Genomic DNA, 25,219 nt, shown 5'->3' on the forward strand with positions numbered 1-25,219 from the left:
CTCTAGAATTGTTTATGAAATTGATGCTGAAACCTCCTAATTAGTCTTACGATATTAATTACTTACCAAGCACACAAGTCATGGTGCAGGTTTCTTCCACATTGCTAAGAAACACTTCCTTCTTGTAAAACATTTTGGTAGGTTCATGTTCAGTCTCCTCAGGATGGATGAATATGGGGCCAAAGAAATATGCAGCACCACCGCGCACCCACATTTTCTCAATCCTATCAACAAGGTGTACAAGAAGTTTGATTTTTCTACATTTTGAACAGTGATTATTTTTTTTTTTTACTCATAGAAGCTATAAAGACCATCGGTACATTCTGGTTTTTGCAATAATACCAATATGGGGGATTGAAATAATTCTGTTCATATTATACCAATAATCAAATATTGTTAATAGTAATGCTTCTCAAAAACTTACACAGAAAGTGATGAAAAGTAAAAACTAGCATTCTAAATGAAATGTTTTGAGTTGCAAGTTACTTACCTGCCCACACGTGGTTGCACTAAACCATGCGACTTTATGTACACACAATCTCCAACTTTGAGCCACAAGTCATTGTAATGAAGTTGCTCATAATACTGGCAGCCTGGTTCTCCATTTGAAATGTCCACTGGCACATCCTCTCGATCCTGGACAGACAGATTGAGTAATATTACCTATAAGGACTGCCTTTTACAGCTGCTGACAACATACAACCGCTGAGAATTGAACCCATGACAGCCGAGTTCTGATAAAAAATGTAGTGACTACACTCGCAGGGCATTCCTGGAAATCACAGTTTTGACAATTTTATGCAAGTAGAAGTGATATTCAGGCTTCAATCAAGTTTCCCTTGCACAATATCTCATGTAGTCAGGATGTATAAATAGGCCATGATGAGATTTTGCTGATTATGTGTGTATAGTTTAGATGCTGAATTCAGAGTGTTCTTGCAGTGAACTCCATTATGAGCAGAGCACTACAGATATCACCTGAAGGAAGGTGAAGTCTACAAAGTTGTGAAAGCAATAGTTAATGTAAATGAGGTGGAAGAGAACTTAAAATAATTCTAGTAATAGATCAAGCGGGTGAAATTTCTCTGAACAAAAATTGGGAGAATGGCTGTTTTTCTCCTTGCAAAATCGCACTCTCAGAAATTGTATGTTGAAAGTTATGGGTTCCTGTAATTTTGTTAGTGGGACATAAATGAGAGAAAATGAGATATCATCCTATTTTCTTTTAAAAGCCTTCCAGATAGTATAACGATGTTGTTATATTACAGGCTTTGGTCTCAGAAGAACAGAGTGCAATTCGGAGCCAGCAGAGCTTTGAACACATGCGCAAAAACAAATGAGTGGAACTCCACTTGTTGGCTGGTTAAGTTTTAATGTTAAATATAGGACTGGTCAGGGCATGGGCTTGCTCCTAACTTTAATAACATTGAAATTTAGAAAGTTTTCAGGTGGCTCAATGGAATATTTGGAACTTCTTAAATTTGTCTCGAAGGCTGATGGAAACCTCAAGCAGAGCAATGCTAGTTTTTTTTTTAGATGTAATGGCCAAGGAATGGTGCTTATGGTCAAAGTCAGAGAACAGCTAGCTAACAGTGACCATGGTAGAGTTTAAAATTAAGACTTATGCTAGAAAGGTAGAGTATAACAAAAACTTTTAATTTTAGAAAGGCAGATGATAAAGATAGGAGCAAGAAACTAAGCTTGATGGATTAGCAAGCACTGTTAGTTGGAATAGGCACCAAAGAAATATATTCAGATATAATTAGGGTACTACAAAATAAATACATACCATTGAGTAGAAAGCTCAGAGGAGGAACGAGGAAAACAACATGAATAACACATCGCAAGGAGCTTTACAGAGGTTGGGTAACTGGGAGTGGGAGATGCCATTTAATGTAGAGAAATGCAAAGTCAATGTGTTACCAATTCCAATTTCCCCTCTTGCATAGTAAATAATTTTCATCCTGATCTCTTATAAAACAGGATTCCACTGTAAACACAAATGTTTGTACCTTTTCAATAACGAGGTTACTCTCGTCACCTTTGGTTTCTTCAGGCATTGGTTCTACAGGTTCTTTGTTTTCTGTTTTGTCTGCGTTAGCAAATACAGAAGCAACTCGAACAACTGGCAGTGGAGTGTTTCTTGGAACAAATTTCACTGCACTTAGGGGCATAGTCCACAATTTAATCTTTTTGAAAGACTTGGTCTTTGCTGAATAGCGAGATTCACAGACAAATACATCTTCATCTCTGAAACCCTCAGGGTGAATTTTAAAGTATTCCTGTATTTGCGGGCAGAAACAGGAAGGAAAAAGCAAAAGTATATTATATGCACATCATGTTGCTCTTATTTTTAATTAATTGTTCAGACAATATAAACATTACTTTCACAATCTTAAAGTCAAATGAATATTCTCTTAATACAATCATGAACACTGATAAAATCAGAATGAAACACTAAGTCTGAGTCTAAAACATTTGTAATCCAAACAGGAGTCATAATAAAAAGATCTATTTAAAATTCAATAGACAAATGAAAATATAAAAAGTGTGTGAAATTCAATTGAGTCTAAATACATATAGGTCAATTAGTTATGCACAACAGGAAGTTCCCAGATACAATCCTGAGTATGTGCTCAATTAGGTAATTTGTGCTGGAATGTCAATTTAAATATTGTAATTAGGCTGGCAGCCTCTTTTTTTAAACCTCCTTTTTGTTGTTAACTGCACGTGGACGGGTTTCACACACTTCGTGAAACCTGGCAGTTAAAGCAAGATGGGGACTGCTGGATCCAGGAGGTAAGTGGCTTTATACCGACCTCCTGGATCCAGGCCTCCGCAATCACGGTCCCCCGCTCCCAACGCTTATGCCAAGGCCAGCCACGATCTTCTCTCCCTCTACCCCCCCCCCACCCCCCAATCCGTTTAATGGCACGGGCCGATCGTTGGTCGACTCCCACACTCCCAGCTCGACCCTTTCCCCGGCCCTCTCTCTCCCCACCCCCAGTTGCCCAACCCTTCCTTACCCCCTCTCCCTTGATCCATTGCATGGCCCCCGGTCCTCACACGGACCTCCCCTCTCCGCTCTGTGCAGCTGCAGGCCTACCAGCCCGCAGCCAGCCAACCTCTCAATTTGGCTGGCTGCGGGAGGAAACCGATGCCTCTCGTGCAAATCAGGTCTTGCCGTTAAAAGTTGGCAGTGTCTGCAGGCAACCCAGACTCCTGACCACATCAGAGCTCCTACCCCCACCCCCCAACCTGCCTTCCTCCAGAAAATTCAAGCCTATGTACAGATAAACATGGGTGCAAACAGTAACCGACCATTTGGTGACACTGGGACTCAAATACACTGCATCACCGTGCTGCTCTGTACTTGTGACTTACACAGTGGTTTCTTTCATTTTGCAGTAAGTGGTACTATGGAGAATTTAGAAAGCAAATACTCACCTTTACAAACATCACCACACATTTGCCTAGAATTTTGCTGACCAGAACTTTATTATAGTAGTCACTTTTGAAAACTTCTTTTTCAAGGAATTTTCGTGTGGCCAAGTGGAACGTTTCATTTGGCCGATAAAACCAGCAACCATACAGCCACTTCTCACCTACAAAATATATTGTGCACAATACAGTTCAGTTACTTAGTTACGAAGTTATAAAAGTAAAAAGCAAAAAAATTGATTTTAATAACAATTTTTAAGCAAACTGATATAACACTAGTCTTGGTATACCATCAGTGCATTGCATAAGATATCAAGTTAGATAATCTCCCACCCAGAAGTGAAGAATGAATATTATATTATTAATTGTGGGATATTATTCCATGAGCGATTAAAATTATAAACAGAGTTAGATGGTTAGGTGATATTGTATTGTCACAGGTAACAGTCTATCAAATGTATAGCTTTCCTTCTCTGAATGCAGTTCAAGCTCCATCATATAAATGAATAGATTGTCTAAATGGGAAAAATTACTGGGACACAGTCCTTTTGCAGAGCTTGGCACAATACAAGGGCCATAACAATCATTTAACTTCTAGAGTGAATATTGATGGATTTTGGTTTGTTACATTACCACTTCGATCAAAGGAGTTCGATCAGATTATATTAATCTTGATGTTTAAAGAATGTATTTTATTCATTGTTGTACTTATCAAGGTGAATTAGTGCCAGGAATGGAACATTTTCCATTTCAGGCACAAGTGACAGCCTTAAGCAACCCCAGGTCAGGTATAGCACAGCCAGATGCTGAATAAGGCTTTCTGCACTTTGCCGAACCTCAGAAGAGTACTCTCTACTGTGCTAATGTACAATCATCATTGTAACACAATAATGAGATTGCTAATTTCACTGCCATTGACAGAACAATTTCCCCCAACATTTTTAAGATGCAGAAGGCTATACGAGTCCCAGGACACTTTTTCCAGCCTACTTTGCCATTGGACACACTTCAGCTGGTGCCGCTGTTTTGGGCAATTCCTCAAGAGTAGCTGACGAATTTGGCTCTTCAGTTGACCTGTTGCTGTGATGAGCTGGAGCTGTTGGTCTCTTTGTGTTAAATAATTAGTGAAGACATATGTGTTTCAAGGATTTATTTGCAACAAATCCAGTGTTCACAAGGAATCCTACCGCTAAACTCAGCATTGGCTATAGAATTTTGGAAATCAAAGAGCATCAGGAAATAACACACACGCACTTGTGAGATCTGTGGCAAGACATGCAAAAGCGAAGCCCAGTGTCTGAAGACCACACCTGACTGACATCAAGAAATGTTGACTGGAGTAAATCTCCAAATGAAATAAATCAAATCTAAACTACTTTAGAAAATAAAAACAAGAAATTTGTTTGAAAAGTGGATTGTTCATGTTTGTGGAGGCTGAATTTATGAGGAAGATTTAATTGTTTTTGAGTTAACTGAATTGAATTGTAATACTTGTGGGCAGTGCATGGTATATAATAGTATATAAGGATACAGTAAGCCTAAGCAATTATTTTAAATGGTGTTAACATGCAAGTTAAAATTCATGGTCTGTCCCATTCAAATCAACCACTCACTATTCTATTTTTCATCGTGTTGACTTGTACTTAATCCCAAGAAAAAGTTTTAATTTGAACCCATTACCAGTGTCATCTTCCCAGAGTCTCTCAATGCAGACAATGTGAGGGAGGAGGTTCGGTTCAGCTGGCTCAACGTACACATAATCTCCAACATGGTACATGTTGTCTTTAAAGCTGCAGTCTTGGCTATAAGTTCGTTGGATTCCATATGTTCCGTGACTTCCTGAGTGATCATCACTCATGTTTTTCTCAGATTCTGTTGATAAGATTATATAATTTGTTTTGCGATTAAAACAATCATTAAAAAAAACAAAAGCGACATGGCTTTCTACAAATACAAATTCTGTACATTTTCAAAACAAAAGGGTTTCCATTAAGCACAATCTTCTGGTTTAAGTTTCAGCCCATAGAACTATTTTTTGAGCTACCTTGATGGCTCAGCTGTTTAATGAGCAGCTGAACCATACAGACTATAAACTTCCCAGTTTCAATCCTTGTTTTTTGCTGAATTAGTTGATCTTAAGTGGGGGTGTGCAGTGTACTCAGGTACTGTCCCCTCTCCCTCAAATCTGCCATTATCACCCTTCTCCTCAAAAACACAACCCTTGATCCCTCCGTCCTTGTAAACTACCGCCCCATCTCCAACCTCCCTTTCCTCTCCAAAGTCCTTGAACATGTTGTCACCTCCCAAATCCGTGCCCATCTTCCCCACAATTCCATATTTGAATCCCTCCAATCCGGTTTCTGTGCCTGCCACAGTACCGAAACGGCTCTCATCAAACTCACAAATGACATCCTTTGTGACCGTGACAAAGGCAAACTATCCCTCCTCATCCTTCTTGACTTGTATGCAGCCTTTGACATGGCTGACCGCTCTATCCTTCTTCAATGCCTTTCCACTGTCATCCAGCTGGGTGGGACTGCACTTGCCTGGTTCCATTCTTATCTAGCTAATCGTAGCCAGAGATTCACCTGCTGCACTTGCCTGGTTCCATTCTTATCTAGCTAATCGTAGCCAGAGATTCACCTGCAACGGCTTCTCTTCCTGCCCCCGCATCATTACCTCTGGTGTCCCCCAAGGATCTATCCTTGGCCCCCTCCTATTTCTAATTTACAGATTGCCCCTTGGCGACATCATCTGAAAACAGCGCCAGTTTCGCTGTATGCTGATGACACCCAACTCTACCTCACTACCACTTCTCACGACCCTTCCACGGTCTCCACAATTTCAAAAAGGAGTTAATACTTTCAGAATAGAAAGGAATGAGAGAATATTGGGACATAAAGAAAATAAAAGCTACTAATTAGTATCTATACATGAGATTCCAAGGAACTTGGATGAAAGGAGAAGGCTTAGGAATGTTTGGACAAAATGCTCCCTTCCCTCTCACGTCTTTAACATATTTCTATTTTTGTATTGCAGTTTCAGTTTCATTGGGCCCAAGTTTCGAGCCGCGCCTAGAACGGCGCAGTCCCGACCTGGACGCCCGTTTTTCGCGCCAAAAAGTGCGCCTAAAAAAAACCCTCCGTATTCTCCACCTCCCTGCAGGTCCTCTGGCCCTCGGCGCGGCGCAGCAGGAGCTGTAGGGGGCGGAGCCAGGTTCCTGCGCTGAAAACAGTGCCGGGACCTCTGCACATGCGCGCTACAGTGGGCACGCAAGTGCAGTAGCTCCAGGCGCCCGAAACTGTGTGGGAGGGGCCCGAAGCACGCAGCCCCTAGCCCTGGCCCAATGGCCTCACTGGGGCTGTGTGAATAAGGCTCCTCCCATGGCCAGCTCCTGCTTCCTCCCGACCCGACTCGACTCCCGCTTCCCGCCCCCGGACTGGACCCGACACCCGCTCCCCCGGACTGGACCCGACACCCGCTCCCCCCACCCCCCCCGCCCCCGGACCAGATATCCGCCCCCCCCCGCCCCCGGACCGGACCCGACACCCGCGCCCCCCCCACCCGCTCCTCCCCCCCCGCCTCCGGACTGGATCCGACCTGACCTCCCTCTCCCTCCCTTCCTCCCCCCGACCTGAACCGACCTCCCTCCCACCACCCCCCCCGACCCGCCGCCACCTACCTGTAAATCTGGTGCTGGGGACGGGCCCTGCCCGAAGTCTCGGGCCCGGCCCGTTCAGCCTCCCTCCCCCTTCTCCTCCCCCCCCACCCCCCCCAATCTCCTTCCCCCCCCCCAATCTCCTTCTTCCCCCCACAATCTCCTTTGCCCCCCCATCTCTCCCCCCTCCTCCCCATCCCTCCCCCTTCTCCATCCCTCCCCCTTCTCCCCGCCTCTACCCCCCTCCTCTCGCGGTCAGAACCACAGACACTGACAGACAGAGAATGAGAGACACACACAGACAGACAGAGAGATAGAGACACTGACAGAGACACACTGAGGAGGGCATCCGAGCACGCTGTTGGAGGGCTCCCGGTGCTGCAGTCGGTAAGTAGAAAATGTTTTATTTATTGATTTAAAAAAAAAATTATTTATTAATTTTTTTTGATTGATTTATTGGTTGATTTATTGATTTATTTATCATTTATTATTGATGATGGCTCTTTATTTGTAAAACTGAAGTGTTTAATGTTTGTAAACTTCCCTTTAAACACCCCCCCCCCCCCACCATTCCCAATGCCTGATTTGTAACCTACGCCTGATTTTCTAAAGTGTAGACAAGGTTTTTTCGAGCATACAAAAATCTTCACTTACTCCATTCTAAGTTAGTTTGGAGTAAGTTTTCACTCACGAAACTTTGAAATCAGGCGTAAGTGGCCGGACACGCCCCCTTTTGAAAAAAAAAATTCTGTTCCAAAGTGAAACTGTTCTAACTGACTAGAACTGGAGCAAACTAAATGACGAGAATTCCGATTTCTAAGATACTCCGTTCTACACCAGTTGCTCCTAAAAATCAGGAGCAAATCATGTGGAAACTTGGGGCCATTGTGACCTAATATTTCATGTCTCCATTCCCTTCTTGAGCCTCTCCAGTGACAAATTAAGTGGGCAGACTCCGTGCATCTTCAAATGGCATTGACATGATTGTAAGGTGAAGCCTCTATTTCTCTTATAACATTGGTTTTGGAATATGTAAATGGTGATCACATTTTTGGGAAAGCTGGTTGGAAGGATATGGAGCCCAAAAGTACAGAGGGAACTAACTCAAGATGCTTCTAGCTCCTTACAATACTGCAAAAAAATCAAAAAATTCAAAAAGATGTCAAAATGTGTTGCAAGTTTTGGTTACTTAAAAGTACTGATTTAAAAAAAAACCCTCAAATAAACAGTACCTGATAACTCTTTTTTTTCCTCCTCTCTCTTCAGCTTATCCTCTTCTATTTCTTTTGGTAGTTTTTCCTTCTTTTCTTTTTCCAAATCATGCTGCAAGTGTTTCAAAGTATAGCTGAGAGCTGGTGAAAGTAGAATCTCTCCATTTTTGCACAGTTCATCACGGATCTTAATGAAAAAATGCTGAAGTTCCACTGCATCCTCGTAGATTTCAGAATCAGTTCTAAGTAGGCCACAAAGTTAGTAGTTAGTACCATTTATGCTACGCGGTCCGATGCATTCTCCTCCAATTCCTCTAATTTTCCTCCTTTCCGTTTCTGGAGGTGGCAACAAGCCCAAGGATCATTCGAAGGCCCAGACAGCCTTCTTGTACATCACTTAATTGGCTTTTTATCATGTTTGAGCCTTGACAGTATCAGTAGATTATTCCGTGTGTGTGGGGGAATGGGAGGCAAACAAAACCTAGGCTGAGTATGTTCTTACCCAATGTCCACAACATGCACATGGGTCACTGCATAGCAATCAGAAATGGGAACACTATGATTATTCCCCTCCTTAGCTACAGAGGTCAATTGTAGCAACTGTGGTGCTGCCCTGATTGAGATCTGGTAATCCAGCAAGACCAGGAATTGAACCTGTGACCTTCCTGGTCTATGTGGCAGTGAGAACCCCTACACATTCCATGACCTCCTTAGCCTACGGAAAGTCTATAAATACATTTTTGGCAGGAAGTTGTATATGTCAATCATACATTCCTATAATTCTTATGTGCAGCAACTGAGCAGATTATCAGATACATTTACTTTTCCATTTAAATCTACATCAGACTGATGAGGCTAAAGTCTTTTCTGCTGAGCTGCGAAGGTGAAAGAACTATGGGTGGAATTTCGGTCTGTTGCTGCTTCTGTTCATGACCTGGAGGGGCGGTAATGACGAGGGAAATAATTTCCGAGTGGGCAGCCAGCTTTCAGCGCCCCGCTGGGATATTCGGTGCCGGTTTTGTGGGGGTGCGGAGCAGTATCGTCCGGGAGAGGTGAGCCCTTGGTTGCAACACCGTTTTGAAATTTGTTTTCTGGGGGATCCGTAGCGTCTTGTAGCGTGCCCTAGTGGGGCCGCCTGGGAAAGCGGGCGGTCCGAGTTGTGCTGGTGGCAGTGAGGGAAGGAATGTCTGCCTGCGGTAAGTGTGATTGTTTTTTATTTTTGCCATTGATGTTTATGCGGCGTCAGTAAGGTATTGGGAATGTTTTTGGTGGGTTTTTTTACTGCGCCGCCACCATTACGCCTCAAAATGGGCGGTACCGAATTTCCATCCCTATAGGTTTTCTCAACCCAGCTCGTTGTATGCAAAGGTCTACAACACAAAACTATTTATAAATTGGCAATTTAAAAAAACAATTGTTATATGGATATAGGAGACATGGCCATGGCTACATTTAATGCCCATCCCAAGTTGCCCTGAGAAGGCGGTGTTAGGCCTGTTTATTTCATAGCAATTATTTCTACAACTGACTGGCATGCTAGGCTACTTCTGAGTATTAAAACATGTAGTGAGGTAACTTGTTAGACCAGGTAATGGTGACAGTTTCTCTGAAGGACATTAGTGAACCAGTGGGATTTCATGGCTATATTTTTCCCACCAGTTGCCAGTTATTGAATTTAATTTCACAACTTGTCATGGTGGGATTTGAACTCTTAACCTCAGAGTTGCTGGGTCAGTAGCAAAACCACTTCACAACTGTACTCTGTATATCATTTGTAGAAATCATAAGGATGTCTGCTGTGGGAAGTGAAAGAAATACGTTGGTATAGTAGTGGATGCTCTTCTGATGCACTCTATTGCAGCAGATTACTGGTTGCTTTACTCTGAATCTGGATATACTATTCCTGAGAGAGCTGATAACACCAGATGCCCAAAAGTGAAACCTTCCCCTGCAGTAACATTCCTCATCTTGATGAGCACAAAAAAATTACTAACATTTTTTTTAAAATTGCTACTTTGAAGATGAGATTTACTAATTATGGGGAAGAAAAAGTATACTAGTGACATACAGTTTGCTTGAAACTTGGGTGTTTCTCACATTTCCGCTATACTGAGCACATTTTCTAGGAATGGCATCAAATGATGGTAGGCATCTATGTTGTGCTAAGGTTTAGAGTTTATTTCTACTCGATAGTTGCGAGTGTAACTCGAGGGCTGGAAGGGCAGCTCAGTCTCGTGGACTGCACATCCTGTGGCATGTGGGAAGTCCCGGATGCTTCGCACAACCGGGGCAACCACATGTGCAGGAGGTGTCTCCAGCGGCACCAACTCGAGCACCGTGTTTTTGAACTTGAGCGGCAGCTGTGGTCACTGTGGTGCATCCACAAGACTGAGATTAACGTGGATAGCACGTTTCTAGAGGTGGTCACCCCACAGCTTAAGAGTGTGCAGGCAGAGAGGGAGTGGGTGACCACCAGACAGAAGAAGAGGACTAGGCAGGTAGTGCAGGAGTCCCCCGAGTCCATCTCGCTCTTCAACCGGTACTCTGTCCTGTGTACCGGTGGGGGTGATGGTGGCTCTGGGGAATGCAGCCAGAGCCAAGTCCACGGCACCACTGGTGGCTCAGCTGCACAGGGGGGTGGGGGGAGGAAAAAGAATGGAAGAGCTATAGTGGTAGGGGAATCGCTAGTCAGGATGACAGGCGTTTCTGCGGCTGCAGATGTGACTCCAGATAGGTATGTTGCCTCCCTGGTGCCAGGGTCAAGGACGTTACTGAGCGGCTGCAGGGCATTCTGGGAGGGAGAGGGTGAACGGACAGACGTCTTGGTCCACATCGGTACCAATGACATAGGTAGGAAGAGGGATGAGGTCCTGCAGGCAGAGTTTAGGGAGCTAGGAGAGAGATTAAAAAGCAAGACCTCAAAAAGTAGTAATCTCCGGATTACTCCCAGTGCCACGAGCTAGTGAATACAGAAATAGGAGGATAGAGCAGATGAATACGTGGCTGGAGAGATGGTGCAGGCAGGATGGCTTTAGTTTCGTGAGGCATTGGGACCGCTTCTCGGGGAGGTGGGACCTGTTCAAGCCAGATGGGTTGTACCTCAACAGAGCCGGGACCAATATCCTCACAGGGGGGTTTACTGGTGCTGTTGGGGAGGGTTTAAACTAGCTTGGCAGGGGGATGGGAACCTGAAAATAGACTCAGTAGGGAGGGGAGTAAAGCTGGAATTAGAAAGTAAAAATGTAGAAAGTGAGTTTGAAGGAGAGGAAACAAACAGGAAAAAAGGGTAAAAAAACATAAAGGCACTTTGTCTAAATGCACGTAGCATTTGTAACAAAATAGATGAGTTAACGGCACAAATTGAAACAAAGGGGTATGATCTGATAGCCATTTCAGAGACGTGGTTGCAAGGTGACAAGGACTGGGAATTAAATATTATGTGGTACTTGACAATCCAGAAGGACAAACAGAAAGGAAAAGGAGGTAGGGTAACTCTATTGATAAAGGATGGAATCACTAATAGTAAGAAATGATATTGGCTCAAACGATAAGGGCGTTGAAACAGTTTCAGCGGAGATAAGGAACAATAAGGGGAAAAGTCATTGGTGGGGGTAGTCTATAGGCCCCCTAACAGTAGCAACTCTGTTGGTCGGAACATAAACCAGGAAATAGTGGGGGCTTGTAAAAAGGGAACAGCAATAATCATGAGTGATTTTAACCTCCATATTGATTGGACAAATCAAATTGGTCAGGGTTGCCTAGAGGAGGAGTTCATAGAGTGCTTAAGGGACAGGTTCCTTGAGCAGTATGTAACGGAACCAACCAGGGGGCAGGCTATCTTAGATCTGGTCCTGTGTAATGAGACAGGATTAATAAACAATCTCCTGGTAAAGGATCCCCTTGGAATGAGTGATCATAGCATGGTTGAATTTCAAATTCAGATGGAGGGTGAGAAAGTTGGATCTCTAACCAGCGTACTAAGCTTAAATAAAGGAGACTATGAAGGTATGAGGGCAGAGTTGGGTAAAGTGGACTGGGAAAACAGATTAAAGTGCAGGATAGTTGATGAACAGTAGTGTACATTTAAGGAGCTATTTCACAACTCTCAAGAAAAATATATTCCAGTGAGGAGGAAAGGGTGCAAGAGAAAAGACAGCCATCCGTGGCTAACTAAAGAAATAAAGGACGCTATCCAATTAAAAACAAAGGCATACAAAGTGGCCAAAACTAGTGGGAGGACAGAAGACTGGGAAGCTTTTAAAAGCCAGCAAAGAACGATGAAAGAAATGATTAGGAAAGGGAAGATATACTATGAAAGTAAACTAGCAAAAATATAAAAACAGATAGCAAGAGTTATAGAAAAAGGAAAAGAGTGGCTAAAGTAAATGTTGGTCCCTTAGAGGATGAGACCGGGGAACTAGTAATGGGGAACATGGAGATGGCAGAAACTCTCAACAAATATTTTGTATCAGTCTTTACGGTAGAGGACACTAACAATATTCCAACAGTGCATAGTCAAGGGGCTATGGGGCAGGGGGGGGGGGGAGGAACTTAACACAATCACGATCACCAAGGAGGTGGTACTCAGTAAGATAAATGGGACTAAAGACAGATAAATCCCCCGGACCTGATGGCTTGCATCCCTAAGGTCTTAAGAGAAGTAGCGGCAGGGATAGTGGATGCATTGGTTGTAATTTACCAAAATTCCCTGGATTCTGGGGAGGTCCCAGCAGATTGGAAAACTGCAAATGTAACGCCTTTATTTAAAAAAGGAGGCAGAAAAAAACCAAGAAACTATAGACCAGTTAGCCTAACATCTGTGTTGGGAAAATGTTGGAGTCCATTATTAAAGAAGCGATAGCAGGACATTTGGATAAGTAAAATTCAGTCAGGCAGAGTCAGCATGGATTTATGAAGGGGAAGTCATGTTTGACAAGTTTGCTGGAGTTCTTTGAGGATGTAACAAACAGGATGGATAAAGGGAAACCAGTGAATGTGGTGTATTTGGACTTCCAGAAGGCATTTGACAAGGTGTCACATAAAAGGTTACTGCACAAGATAAAAGTTCACGGGGTTGGGGGTAATATATTAGCATGGATAGAGGATTGGCTAACTAACCGAGAACAGAGAGTTGGGATAAATGGCTCATTCTCTGGTTGGCAACCAGTAACTAGTGGGGTGTCGCAGGGATCAGTGCTGGGACCCCAACTATTTACAATCTATATTAATGACTAGGAAGAAGGGACTGACTGTAACATAGCCAGGTTTGCTGACGATACAAAGATGGGAGGAAAAGCAATGTGTGAGGAGGACACAAAAAATCTGCAAAAGGACATAGACAGGCTAAGTGAGTGGGCAAAAATTTGGCAGATGGAGTATAATGTTGGAAAGTGTGAGGTCATGCACTTTGGCAGAAAAAAAATCAAAGAGCAAGTTATTATTTAAATGGAGAAAGATTTCAAAGTGCCACAGTACTGGGGGTACTTGTGCATGAAACACAAAAGGATAGTATGCAGGTACAGCAAGTGATCAGGAAGGCCAATGGTATCTTGGCCTTTATTGCAAAGGGGATGGAGTATAAATGCAGGGAAGTCTTGTTACAGGTATACAAGGTATTGGTGAGGCCACACCTGGAATACTGCATACAGTTTTGGATTCCATATTTACGAAAGAATATACTTGCTTTGAAGGCAGTTCAGAGAAGGTTCACTAGGTTGATTCTGGGGATGAGAGAGTTGACTTATGAGAAAATGTTGAGTAGGTTGGGCCTCTAGTCATTGGAATTCAGAAGAATGAGAGGTGATTTTATCAAAACGTATAAGATTTTGAGGGAGCTTGACAAGGTGGATGCAGAGAGGGTGTTTCCACTGATGGGGGAGACTAGAACTAGAGGGCATGATTTTAGAATAAGGGCCACCCATTTAAAACCGAGATGAGGAGGAATTTCTTCTCTCAGAGGGTTGTGAATCTGTGGAATTCGCTGCCCCAGAGAGCTGTGGAAGCTGGGACATTGAATAAATTTAAGACAAATGGACAGTTTCTTAAATGATAAGGGGTTATGAGGAGCGGGCGGGGATGTGGAGCTGAGTCTATGATCAGATCAGCCATGATATTGAATGGTGGAGCAGGCTCTAGGGGCCGTATGGCCTACTCCTGTTCCTATTTCTTATGTTCTTATATATTAAACTAATGCTACTAGTGAAGGGTGAATCTGAAGAAAATGAAAGACAAACCTTTCTATATGCTCACCTGTTTAATCGTCTTGCTCTTTCTAATACCTCAAACATGTGCTCCTGAAAAACATCAAGTCTTCCATACCGATTAGTTTCAATAATTTTTCTAATAATTTCAAAGGTCAAAGGAGGCTTGTTAGGGACACTTGGATCAGTGGCTGGAATCTCTGCTAAAGAGTCACTATAACAACGTCCTTCATCATCCTGGTGACTAAGGACGGAGACGAACAGGTTGTGTATCAACTCCTGTATAAGTAACTTTACATTGGGAATGTGTGCATCATCTTCTCCATCCAATTCTTTTTTAGTTTCTAGAAGGACTTTGTGAAGGACAAGTGCATCTTTATAAATAAGAGATTCTGGTTCGTTGTAAGTGCAAGCATTATTAAACATCAACACAAATTCATCAACCAATGAATCAACATCCTGGTACTTATTAGACATCATGTGACTTTTCACTTTCTCCATGTCAACTGGTTTTTTAATTGTCAAATAGTAGTCTGGGAGTTCCGATCGAGTAGGTAGTCTGAGAAAGATGGCACTCAGTCTTCGACCCCTATTGTCTGTGTAGTTTTTGACTGCTTCATATAACTCATTTAATTTTTGTTGTAGTGGGGTCAAGTACTTGGATTTTTTAGGGGAAATACCACTCTTCCTGCCTGAAAACAAAAGTCAAAAGATGTTCAATAGTCACTTCACAGGGAATAACTTTCTAGCTCAAAAGGATTCTGTGAACAATTGCCAGACCAAACTGACAATTAGTCGCAGCAATTAGGAAACTACATCACTGACCATCTACAGCAGTACATATCTGGCTAGAACACCAGTTTAGATGAGAATTTTAATTTCTTGGCCAGATCATTATAATTCTTCTGCAGACCTTACACACCCTGCTTATATATCAATTTGGTACCTTTGTTTACTTAAGACATACACAGATAGAAAACAGGTACAACATTAAAATAAATTCGAAATAGCCCCTAAATTGGTTAGCTCAAATGTCTATATTTTCTCCGCAGTTTATTATGCTCGATTACATTTTCTACTAATCTGAACAGCCAAATAAGCAAAACTGACTAATGCTGCCTATGTTCCCCACCGCTATGGAACAGACAAGAATACTTTGTATTGTTTAAAAGGTAAGTCATCTTTTCTTTGTACATAAGAACATAGCTCCGTGTATAGTTTAGATCTTTAGATAAGGTAATGGTCTCATGTACTATAATTACACGTCAATGAAAGGATTCAATAAAAATGCAGTATTATCGTTGTTAATATCAAGAATCTAAGGGTAGAAATTCCTTTGCATTTCACCCAGTTTTTGAGCGTGAAATCGGCGATCCACTCACCAATTTCGTTGTGGGACGTTCCATGCCGAAAGTGTACACAAAAAGTGGGCGCTGCCGCCATATTGCTCAAGGCACACATTAGGCATCCATGGCGGCCACCAGAAATTAATGCTTGTCCCATTAAAATATGTAAATATGGATCTTGTACTTGAATTAGAATCCCTTTTGGAAACTGGTGCCTGGGAGCGTTTGATTAGATTATTTTTATTCCCACACAGAAAAATATGGCGTAAACACTCGGGAAGCTGGCTGAAGCTGTGATATTTAAAGCGATCCCTACCAATGTTCCCTCTAATTTTTTTTTGGCTTGCGCGGCGCCTTGAGGGCCATTCAAAATTCTGCACATGCGCGTTTTTTAAAATTTAAAAGCTGGCTCACTAATTGCGCGGGACCTTCAGAGCATTGCGCAGTCATGCAGCTTAAAGGGAACATTGATCCCTACCTCCATTGAGGCAAGTCTCTGAAAAGCCATTTTTGGCTACTGGGGATTTTTGGAGCCATTCTTTGGATATTTTGGCAGTTTTGGAGAGTACACAGTTGTTGGAGAGCTAAATTTTGACTACAACTGCACTATTTGACTTCATTGGCTCCAGGTGTACTAGAAAAAAATGGGTATGTTGCTGGGATCTATGATTACCATTGAGACTGCTCCAGCAACGGTAACATCTGTGGACGGTCAAAGAAAACAGCGAAGGAGGCATTACAGCATGTGAGTCTTCCGGAACAGGATATCTTATCTCAACATGACAGGGGTGTAGTGTGTTGAGAAGGCTGCACTCCAGCAAGCAGTCAGTCACTGACCTATGTCACCTGTTGCAACAGAATTGGAGCCAAAGACCAGGATTGGAGCCAAACACCAAAGTAGAAAGTGCACTGCCTGTGGCTGTGAAAAAAATAGTGGCTCTCAACTTCTATGCCACAGGTTCATTCCAGGCTGCAACATCAGACAGTTTGCTGTCCATACAGTCGTCAAGCAGGTGACGGATATACATCACCTTCCTAATGCAGGCTCCTGATCAGGAGAGCTGAATCCAGGCCCACATGAATTTTAAAAAACTTCATTCGGCTTGCTTTGCGATTTGCCATTTTTTTCTTGACATTGTTATTCTATGTTATAATGCTGAGATTTTCATGTTAATTGAAATTTAGTCATTCAGCACATTCCCACTATCCACTATGATTTTAGTAAAATTAGCCGTAGTCAGTAGAGCTTAATACTCAGTACAGATTATCCAGTTCTCGTTGATCTTCCATGATTTTGCTCATTGACAAAACACAAGGGTAAGTGATAAACTGAGGGTGTAGACCCAAGCAGGAGCAGGGCACTGGATTTGATGGAGGATTGTGAAGATCAGAGAACGTTTTGGAATATTGAGTTTCGCTCTTGAAATAGAATCTTGCTTGAAGAAATCTGGCATGCAGGTCAGCACTCGCACTGCTCCAGTTAATATATCCAGCAAAGCTTCAGCTACATAAATCCAAGTTTTTCTTTTAAGTTCAATGACTGAAAAATCAGGAGGAATGCAAATCAGGGCTATTGCTAAAATGTTTGTGATAGAGGAAGGGGGCAGATCGGGAGCACAGCTGAAAAATTCAGGCAGGCATCAGTCGGACTGAAGAAGTTGAGCTTGATCAGTTGGGCTTGGTGCAGAAAGGAGGGAAGTGTGCTGGAGTGGGCCCAAGAGGTAATGGGTTTGTCTGACAGAAATGGAAAAAGTACCAACCGAACTCACTCCCTTGCAGATGTATTATAACTGCTATATCAAGAGCAATGCTGGCAAAGATCCAGTCTACCAGTTACAAATAGTACGCTCCATGTGGGGCTGGGGGAAGCACAGATAAGAAACATTAAAAAAGTGAGGGTTATGCTTCAGTACACTCTCTTGTATTCAAAAAGATTCACCTTTTGTTTTTTCGTATTAATGAACTACTTTGTGAATGAAAGTTAACCAAAAAATCAGTTAAATCAATTTTTAAACAACTTACTTAGTTTCAATTTAGGTGAAGCTGTTTCATCATCAAGTAAAGGACCTAATTCTTTCCTTCTCTCTTTCAGAATTTTCTCCAGTATGTTGGCATCATTGTATACCTGTTTAGTAATTGAACAACTCTCATTAACTGATTTATATTGAAACTATATCAAAATACTGTAAAATGGTTGCGGGGGGTTGCAGCTAAAAAAAAAACCAGAATTTCTCTTTCCCCATGTGACATTATATAGATCAGAAGTGGCAGCAAAAAAATGTGTCAACCTCCCCACCCCCCATCACCACCATTTTGTCTAAAATTGTTTTCTACCTCTTGCCCTTGCACTTCTTTCAGGCCATGAACCACATTCCTAAACCAAGAGAGCAGGCAGGCTGGCAACCTACTCCAGAGTCTAGCAGAGCTGCTCTATAACCAGCCACTACTAGGAGGTGCATGATAATAATCTGTGTTGATTTGCTCTCTGGAGAATTTGGTTAGTTCAGGTTGAGGTTGGACTCAAACCAGATGTGTAAATGTATAGCCTTGCAGCACAATGCGGAGGATGGTAGGATATTATAGCTTTCTTTTTATTCTGTGAATTAATTGCCCTCTAATATTTTACTGTATGAATATCTAGTCACATCCTCATCATGCAGAGCATATAAAGGATCAGACACTTTTTTCTTGAACATACAAGGAATTGTATTTTTGCGATTCACAAATACTGTACCTTATCATAATTAGCATACATACCTGTGAGCCCTCTTCATTATAGTGCCTTGCATTTCGAAACATTAACTTCAAGTCATCTATAAATGATTCCTCGCTTGAGTATTTTTCACTACGTATGTTATGTTCTAATATCTTCAGGTCAATAGGCTCCAGGATGACTTTATAGTAATCCGGATAGTCCTTTTTTGATGGCTTAACCAAAAATAGCTCGCAGTATCTTCGTCCTGTTGTTGGATCATGAGACTCGACAATTGTATTGTATAGTACTTTCAGTCTGTGCTTTAAATGAGTTTCAGTTTTCCTTCCACTCTTTTCTAGCTTCTTAATGCTGGAATTTAAAAATCTGTGTGTATACTTAATCATTAGTTATCAAAAGAAAAGCAGTAAAAATAAAAAGGAATAAAATGCAAAACCAATAAATTCAGTGCTTATCCATTTACTTTCTTGCAACAAAATAATCATTTTTAATCCAGAAAAATACAATTTATATCGATCAGTTCACAATAAATGATTTCCTGCCTAGCATTTATCATTTTCAAAATTACAATAAAAATAGTCAATTGTCATGGCGCTCAATTTGTGAAGATCAGAAATAGGTCATCATCATAAGCGGTCCCTCGAAACCAGGATGACTTGCTTCCACGCAAAAAAAGGATGAGTTCACAGGTGTTTCAATGAGGGACCTAATATTCCAGGTCCTGAATTATATGTTGAAGGGTGGAAGATGCCTGTGCGTGGATTTTTTTAACGTGTGGTGGCCGTTGCACACCAGTCACCACACGGGCTTGACAGAGCTCGGCCTTTATCCAGTGGCAAAAGTTAACCAGGACGACTGGAGACCAGCTCTGCTGCATGGACCCAGTGCGCACACATATCGCAGTGTGGGCTGGCCCGTGCTGCCCCTGGGATCCTGGCCCCGAACTCACGCCTCTCCTGGGGCCCGATCACCTCCCTCCACAGTCTCTCAGAGAGATATTTATATATAGACACACACATATATATATTATATATATATATATATATATATAGAGACACACACATAATATATATATATTTATATATAGACACAGACACAGACACAGACACACACACACACACATTATATATATATATATATATATAATAGGTACATGGTCAACAAAGTGTCTAAAATTCCTCTTTAACTCCCCTGGCAGAACCCAAACTGAGCATCGGTTGAGCAAGTTATTGGCAAGTGCCGCTTGATAACACTGTTGATGACTGATGGCACGGTAATTGGCCAAATTGGATTTGTCCTGCTTTCTTTGGACAGGACATATCTGGGCAGTTTTCCCACATTGTCGGGTAGATGCAGTGGTGTACTGGAACAGCTTGGCTAGAGGCGTGGCTAGTTCTGGAGCTGGACAGCCGGAATGTTGTCGGGTCCATAACCTTTGCTGTATCCAATGTGCTCAGCCGCTTCCTGATATCACGTGGCGTGAATCAAATTGGCTGAAGACTGGCTTCTGTGACGGTGGGGACCTCAGGAGGAGGCCGAGTGGGATCATGCACTCGGCACTTCTGGCTGAAGATGGTTGCAAACGCTTCAGCCTTGTCTTTTGCACTTGCGTGCTGGGCTCTGTCATCATTGACGATGGGAATATTCATGGAGCCTCCTACTCCCGTTAGTTGTTTCATTGTCCACCACCATTCATGACTGGATGTGGTAGGACAGCAGAGCTTTGATCTGATCCGTTGATTGTGGGATCGCTTAGCTCTGTTTATAGCATCTGCTTCCGCTGCTTAGCATGTATATTGCAGCTTCCCCAGGTTGGTACCTCATTTTTAGGTACACCTGGTGCTGCTCCTGGCATGCTCTTCTGCACTCCTCATTGAACCAGAGTTGGTCCCCTAACTTGATGATAATGGTAGAGTGAGGGATATGCTGGGCCAAGAGGTTACAGATTGTAATGAAGTACAATTCTGCTGCTGATGATGATCCACAGCGCCTCATGGATGTCCAGTTTTGAGCTACAACTGTTCTGAATCTATCCCATTTTGCACGGTGGTAGTGTCACACATTACAATGGAGGGTGGCTTTAGTGTGAAGACAGGACTTCATCCTCCAAAATGACTGTGCAGTGATCACTGCTACCAATGCTGTCATGGACAGATGCATCTGCGACAGGTAGATTGGTGAGGATGAGGTCAAGTAGGTTTTTCCCTCGTGTTAGTTCTCTCACCAAATATCACAGGCCCAGTCTGGCAGCTATGTTCTTCAGCCAAGGCCTGTGAAATTCTTTCTGTGCTGAGATGGATAATAATTAGAGGTATGTATAATACCAAATGTACGTATGGTATTGATCATTATAGAAAGCCAGGAAACACTGATCTATACAAGCAAATTATCACCACGATCAGTGATCACTAAAATAGAACTCCACTGTACATTGAGAAAGAAAAATCATAACTTGCTCTACTTTGAACAACATATGCAGAAAAGACTGATTACCCTATGTTTTTCTCTATCTTAACAAAAGACAGATGGGCTATGACAGAAGTGTTTAAAATTATGAAAGGTTTGGAGAAATTGGATCCAAGTAAGCTTCTCTGTAGTGTACAGAATTTCAACACAAGGGGTCATATTTACAAATTAGGCGCAACAAAAGAAAACAGGAAAATTAGGAGTACTTTTTTTTTTAAACGAAGAGTGATAAGTATGAGGAACAGGTTACTGGGGATAGAAGAAGAAATCTTAATGAGTTTCAAGAAGGAACTAAGCAGGTTCTGGTCAACAACAGGGACTGAGGGTTATTAGAAATGCACTAAGGGAATGCTGTGGATAGATGGACCAAAAGTCTTCTCCTGCTTAAAACTGTTACTATGGGCCCAAGTTTCCACATGATTTGTGCCTGATTTTTAGGAGGAACTGGTGGAGAACAGACTATCTTAGAAATCGCAATTCTCCACATTTTTCTTTCTGCAGTTCTAGTCAGTTAGAACAGTTTCACTTTGGAACAGAATTTTTTCTTCAAAAGGGGGCGTGTCCGGCCACTGATGCCTGATTTCAAAGTTTCCAGTGAAAACGTACTCCAAACTAACTTAGAATGGAGCAAGTGAAGATTTTTGTAGAACTGAAAAAACCTTGTCTACACATAAAAAAATCAGGCGCAGGTTACAAATTAGGCGTACAGAACGAGGTGGGAGGGGAGGGGGGGGAAGGGAAGTCATTAAATTCTACAATAAATTCTTATTTATACTTCTACAAATATTATACAAATAAATCCAACCTGAATAAACATTTATAAGCAAAGAAAAGATTAAATAAACCATCTTCCTACCTGTGTGAAAGTGCTTCAGTCAGCTCAGCGGTGTGATGTCGTTCCCGCGAACGGGAGGGAGGGAGGGGCAGTAAGCAGGCAGCAAGCAGCCTTCCACTTGAGGTGGAAGCCTTACAGTCAGCTCAGCGGTGTGGCGTCGTTCCCGTGAACGGGAGGAGGCAGCCGTTCCCGACGGCGGGTGGGGGGGGGGGGGGGGGGGAAGGAGGCAGTGAGAAGGCTGCAGGAAGCCTCAGAAGTTGAGCAGCCATTCCCGACGGCAGGGGGGGGGGAAGAGGCCGTCGGGAAACGGCTGCCTCAACTACTGAGGCTTCCTGCAGCCTTTTCACTGCTGCAAGAAGCCTCAGTGCTGATCATAGAAGGGCAATGTGCTTTTATTAAAAAATGTTCAAAAATTAAACCGCTACAAAGAACTACAAAAATGGCCGAGTGCCAATGTTTCCTTCACACTGCGCGTGCGCGAACGCTCCAACGCGCACGCACAGGGTTGCCGCACAAAAAAAACTAATTTAAATTTAAATGGTACCCGCCCTCTCCCACTTACAAAATCGGCGCGAGTGGTAGGCTCCGCCCCCCCCAGGCACCGCGCCAAGCAGACATGAAGCTGCAGGGTGCTCCAGAATCGCGCGTTTTTTTTCAGGCGCCGTTTCTGACGCGAAAAACGGGCACCCAACTCGGAGGGGCGCCCGTTTTGTAGCCTGTGGAAACTTGGGGCCTATGTCACTAGTAACCTTCATCTACTTATTTCACTGTAATTGTTAAACAGTGTAAGGAAAATGTGTTTATTTTCACCAAATGTCCATATATTTAAGCTTTGAAAATCCGTGAATCTGGAAAAAATAGATCACGTGGTGCAGAATTGTACAAGGATTCTTGTCTATTTTCTTTTCAATTAAAAAAAACTGTAAACTAAAAGCTATTCAAATCATATACACTGTGACATTAGAAATAAAACTGAAGTCAAGCAAGTGAAATAATAGAAAATCATCAAAACAGTTAAAAGATTATTCTAATTTTTTTCGTATTTTATTACAATATCTGTAGATCTAATATAGTATGGGTTCAATTGAAATCTTGCATTCTTAAGTGTTCTCCACTAAACGTGCGTTAGATAAAAATGGTTGTTAATAGGTTAAAGTATTCAGCCTTTCATAACCTATATTTTAGATTTATAAAAGTGTTCAATTTTAAACATCTTAATGCTACAGAATTCTTAGCCCTTACCTCTTTCTCTTTGCACTGCCTGTATCAGACGTTACAGAAGATACCATACTGTCACCATCTTCAGTGTAGTCTCTTCTCGCTAGCTCCTTCCTCTTCGCCTGAAAGAGCAATTCTCAGGAGTAAAGTATCTCAGATGAAATTATTCAGAATATATAAATATTAAAACACACCACACTGCTATTTTTATACCTGCATGATTTGCTGCAGCTTCAGCACTCGTTTGAAGATTGCAGAATTGGGAATATTATAGCGTTTAGCATTTTCAAACATTAGATTCATGTCGGTCTCCATTTGATCCAGGTTCTCAAATTCATTGTTCTTCAATTTTTGTCTATGATTAGAAGAATGGAATCCAATACAATATTTACTACTAATGCAAAATTGCATGTTACAACAGAGTCACCATTTCTCTTCAGTTATTGGTGAAATCGTGATTTCCAAAATCATTAGTACAATGTTCTATTAACACTAAGCTTTGTTATACCCAGACAGACTTGTCTATTTTCTAATTAAATAAAAACAGTACTCTACAACGAAAGCACAAATTTCAAAAAATATATACAATAGAATCACTCCATAAATTCAATTAATAAAAAATGTTACAGCATAGCAGTGCTGTGCGTTGGTGGTAGGAGTATTAGATTCCAGGTTTTCATCTGTGATTACAAACAAGACAAGCTCTTGATCTGGGTCATGCAACCAGGAGAGAAACAAAGAATGGATGGCAAGTCATCTCTAGCCACTGCCCTTTCATGGTGTGCAACTGAAGAGTGAAATAAACCAAAAATTGGGATGAGGTTGCCTGACCTTCTGCTTTGGCAGGGATTGACACAGAGCACAGAGAAAATGTAATTTGTTGGTAAGGAGGAAGGTGGGAGGGAAGGAATATACTGATGCACAGAAACAAAATTGACATTTTGAGGAAGGGAAACATAAGAACATAAGAATTAGGAGCAGTAGGCCATTCAGCCCATCGAGCCTGCTCTGCCATTCAATAAGATCAAGGCTGGATTCCCTTAATATTCAAAAATCTATCGATCTCTGTCTTGAATATACTCAAAGACTGAGCATCCACAGCCCTCTTGGGGTAGAGAATTCCAAAGATTCACCACTCTCAGTGAAGAAGTTTCTCCTCATCTCAGTCTTAAATGGCCAACCCTTTATTCTGAGACGGTGACTCCTGGTTCTTGACTCCTCAGCTAGAGGAAACATCCTCCCTGCATCCCTGTAAGAATGTTGTATGTTTCAATGAGATCACCTCTCATTCTTCAAAACTCTAGAGAATTTAGGCCTAGTCTGATCAATCTCTCCTCATAGGACAATCCCCCCATCCTAGGAATCAATCTGGTGAACCTTGTTGCACTTCCTCTATGGCAATTATATCCTTCCTTAGGTAAGGAGACCAAAACTGTACACAATACGCCAGGAGCGGTCTCACCAGGGCTCTATATAATTGCAATACGCTTTGATGAAACACATCCAACATCAGATTTCATATCTTATAAAAAATTAATCCAAAGGGTTCTAAGGGAGTATGTGGAGTTGTCCATACCAAACACATTCCACATACTCTGTATCATATTATTACCAACCCTCTTCTCAATCTTCCTCGCTGCCACGCTTCACCTCACAGTTGACAAGCTCCCCACTGGAGTGGGACTAAACTATAGAACCAGTGGGAAGCCGTTCAACCTTCGCCGTCTGCAGGCCAGGTCCAAGACCACCTCAACCTCTGTCGTTGAGCTACAGTATGTAGATGATGCCTGCGTCTGTGCACACACAGAGGCTGAACCTCAGGACACAGTCAACGTATTTACTGAGGCATACGAAAGCATGGGCCTTACGCTAAACATCAGTAAGACAAATGTCCTCCACCAGCCTGTCCTCGCTGCACAGCACTGCCCCCCTGACGGCTCAGCTCTGGACAACTTGGACCACTTCCCTTATCTCAGGAGTCTCCTATCAACAAGAGCAGACATTGACGATGAGATCCAACACCGCCTCCAGTGCACCAGTGCAGCCTTCGGCCACCTGAGGAAAAGAGTGTTCGAAGACCAGGCCCTCAAATCTGTCACCAAGCTCATGGTCTACAGGGCCATAGTAATAC

General features: G+C 42.4%; 1 protein-coding gene across 12 annotated transcripts in view; it reads right to left on the reverse strand.

The window, feature by feature from the left end:
- The window catches only part of pbrm1 (polybromo 1), an 89,644-nt gene that overhangs the window by 44,493 nt on the left and 19,932 nt on the right, over window positions 1-25,219 (reverse strand). For 11 of the 12 annotated variants that reach the window (XM_070895429.1, XM_070895434.1, XM_070895439.1 and 8 more), the window contains 11 exons: window positions 23,302-23,443; window positions 23,113-23,210; window positions 18,614-18,935; window positions 17,879-17,981; window positions 14,560-15,202; window positions 8,332-8,552; window positions 5,122-5,313; window positions 3,448-3,605; window positions 2,013-2,282; window positions 491-636; window positions 67-224 (listed from right to left, as the gene is read on the reverse strand). In XM_070895429.1, coding sequence (XP_070751530.1) covers window positions 67-224; window positions 491-636; window positions 2,013-2,282; window positions 3,448-3,605; window positions 5,122-5,313; window positions 8,332-8,552; window positions 14,560-15,202; window positions 17,879-17,981; window positions 18,614-18,935; window positions 23,113-23,210; window positions 23,302-23,443 — 2,453 coding nt within the window. The remainder of the gene's footprint in view (window positions 1-66; window positions 225-490; window positions 637-2,012; window positions 2,283-3,447; window positions 3,606-5,121; window positions 5,314-8,331; window positions 8,553-14,559; window positions 15,203-17,878; window positions 17,982-18,613; window positions 18,936-23,112; window positions 23,211-23,301; window positions 23,444-25,219) is intronic. The other variant, XM_070895431.1, reaches the window with a different exon arrangement.

Source organism: Pristiophorus japonicus, chromosome 12, assembly GCF_044704955.1.
Source record: "Pristiophorus japonicus isolate sPriJap1 chromosome 12, sPriJap1.hap1, whole genome shotgun sequence".
Lineage (NCBI taxonomy): Eukaryota > Metazoa > Chordata > Chondrichthyes > Pristiophoridae > Pristiophorus > Pristiophorus japonicus.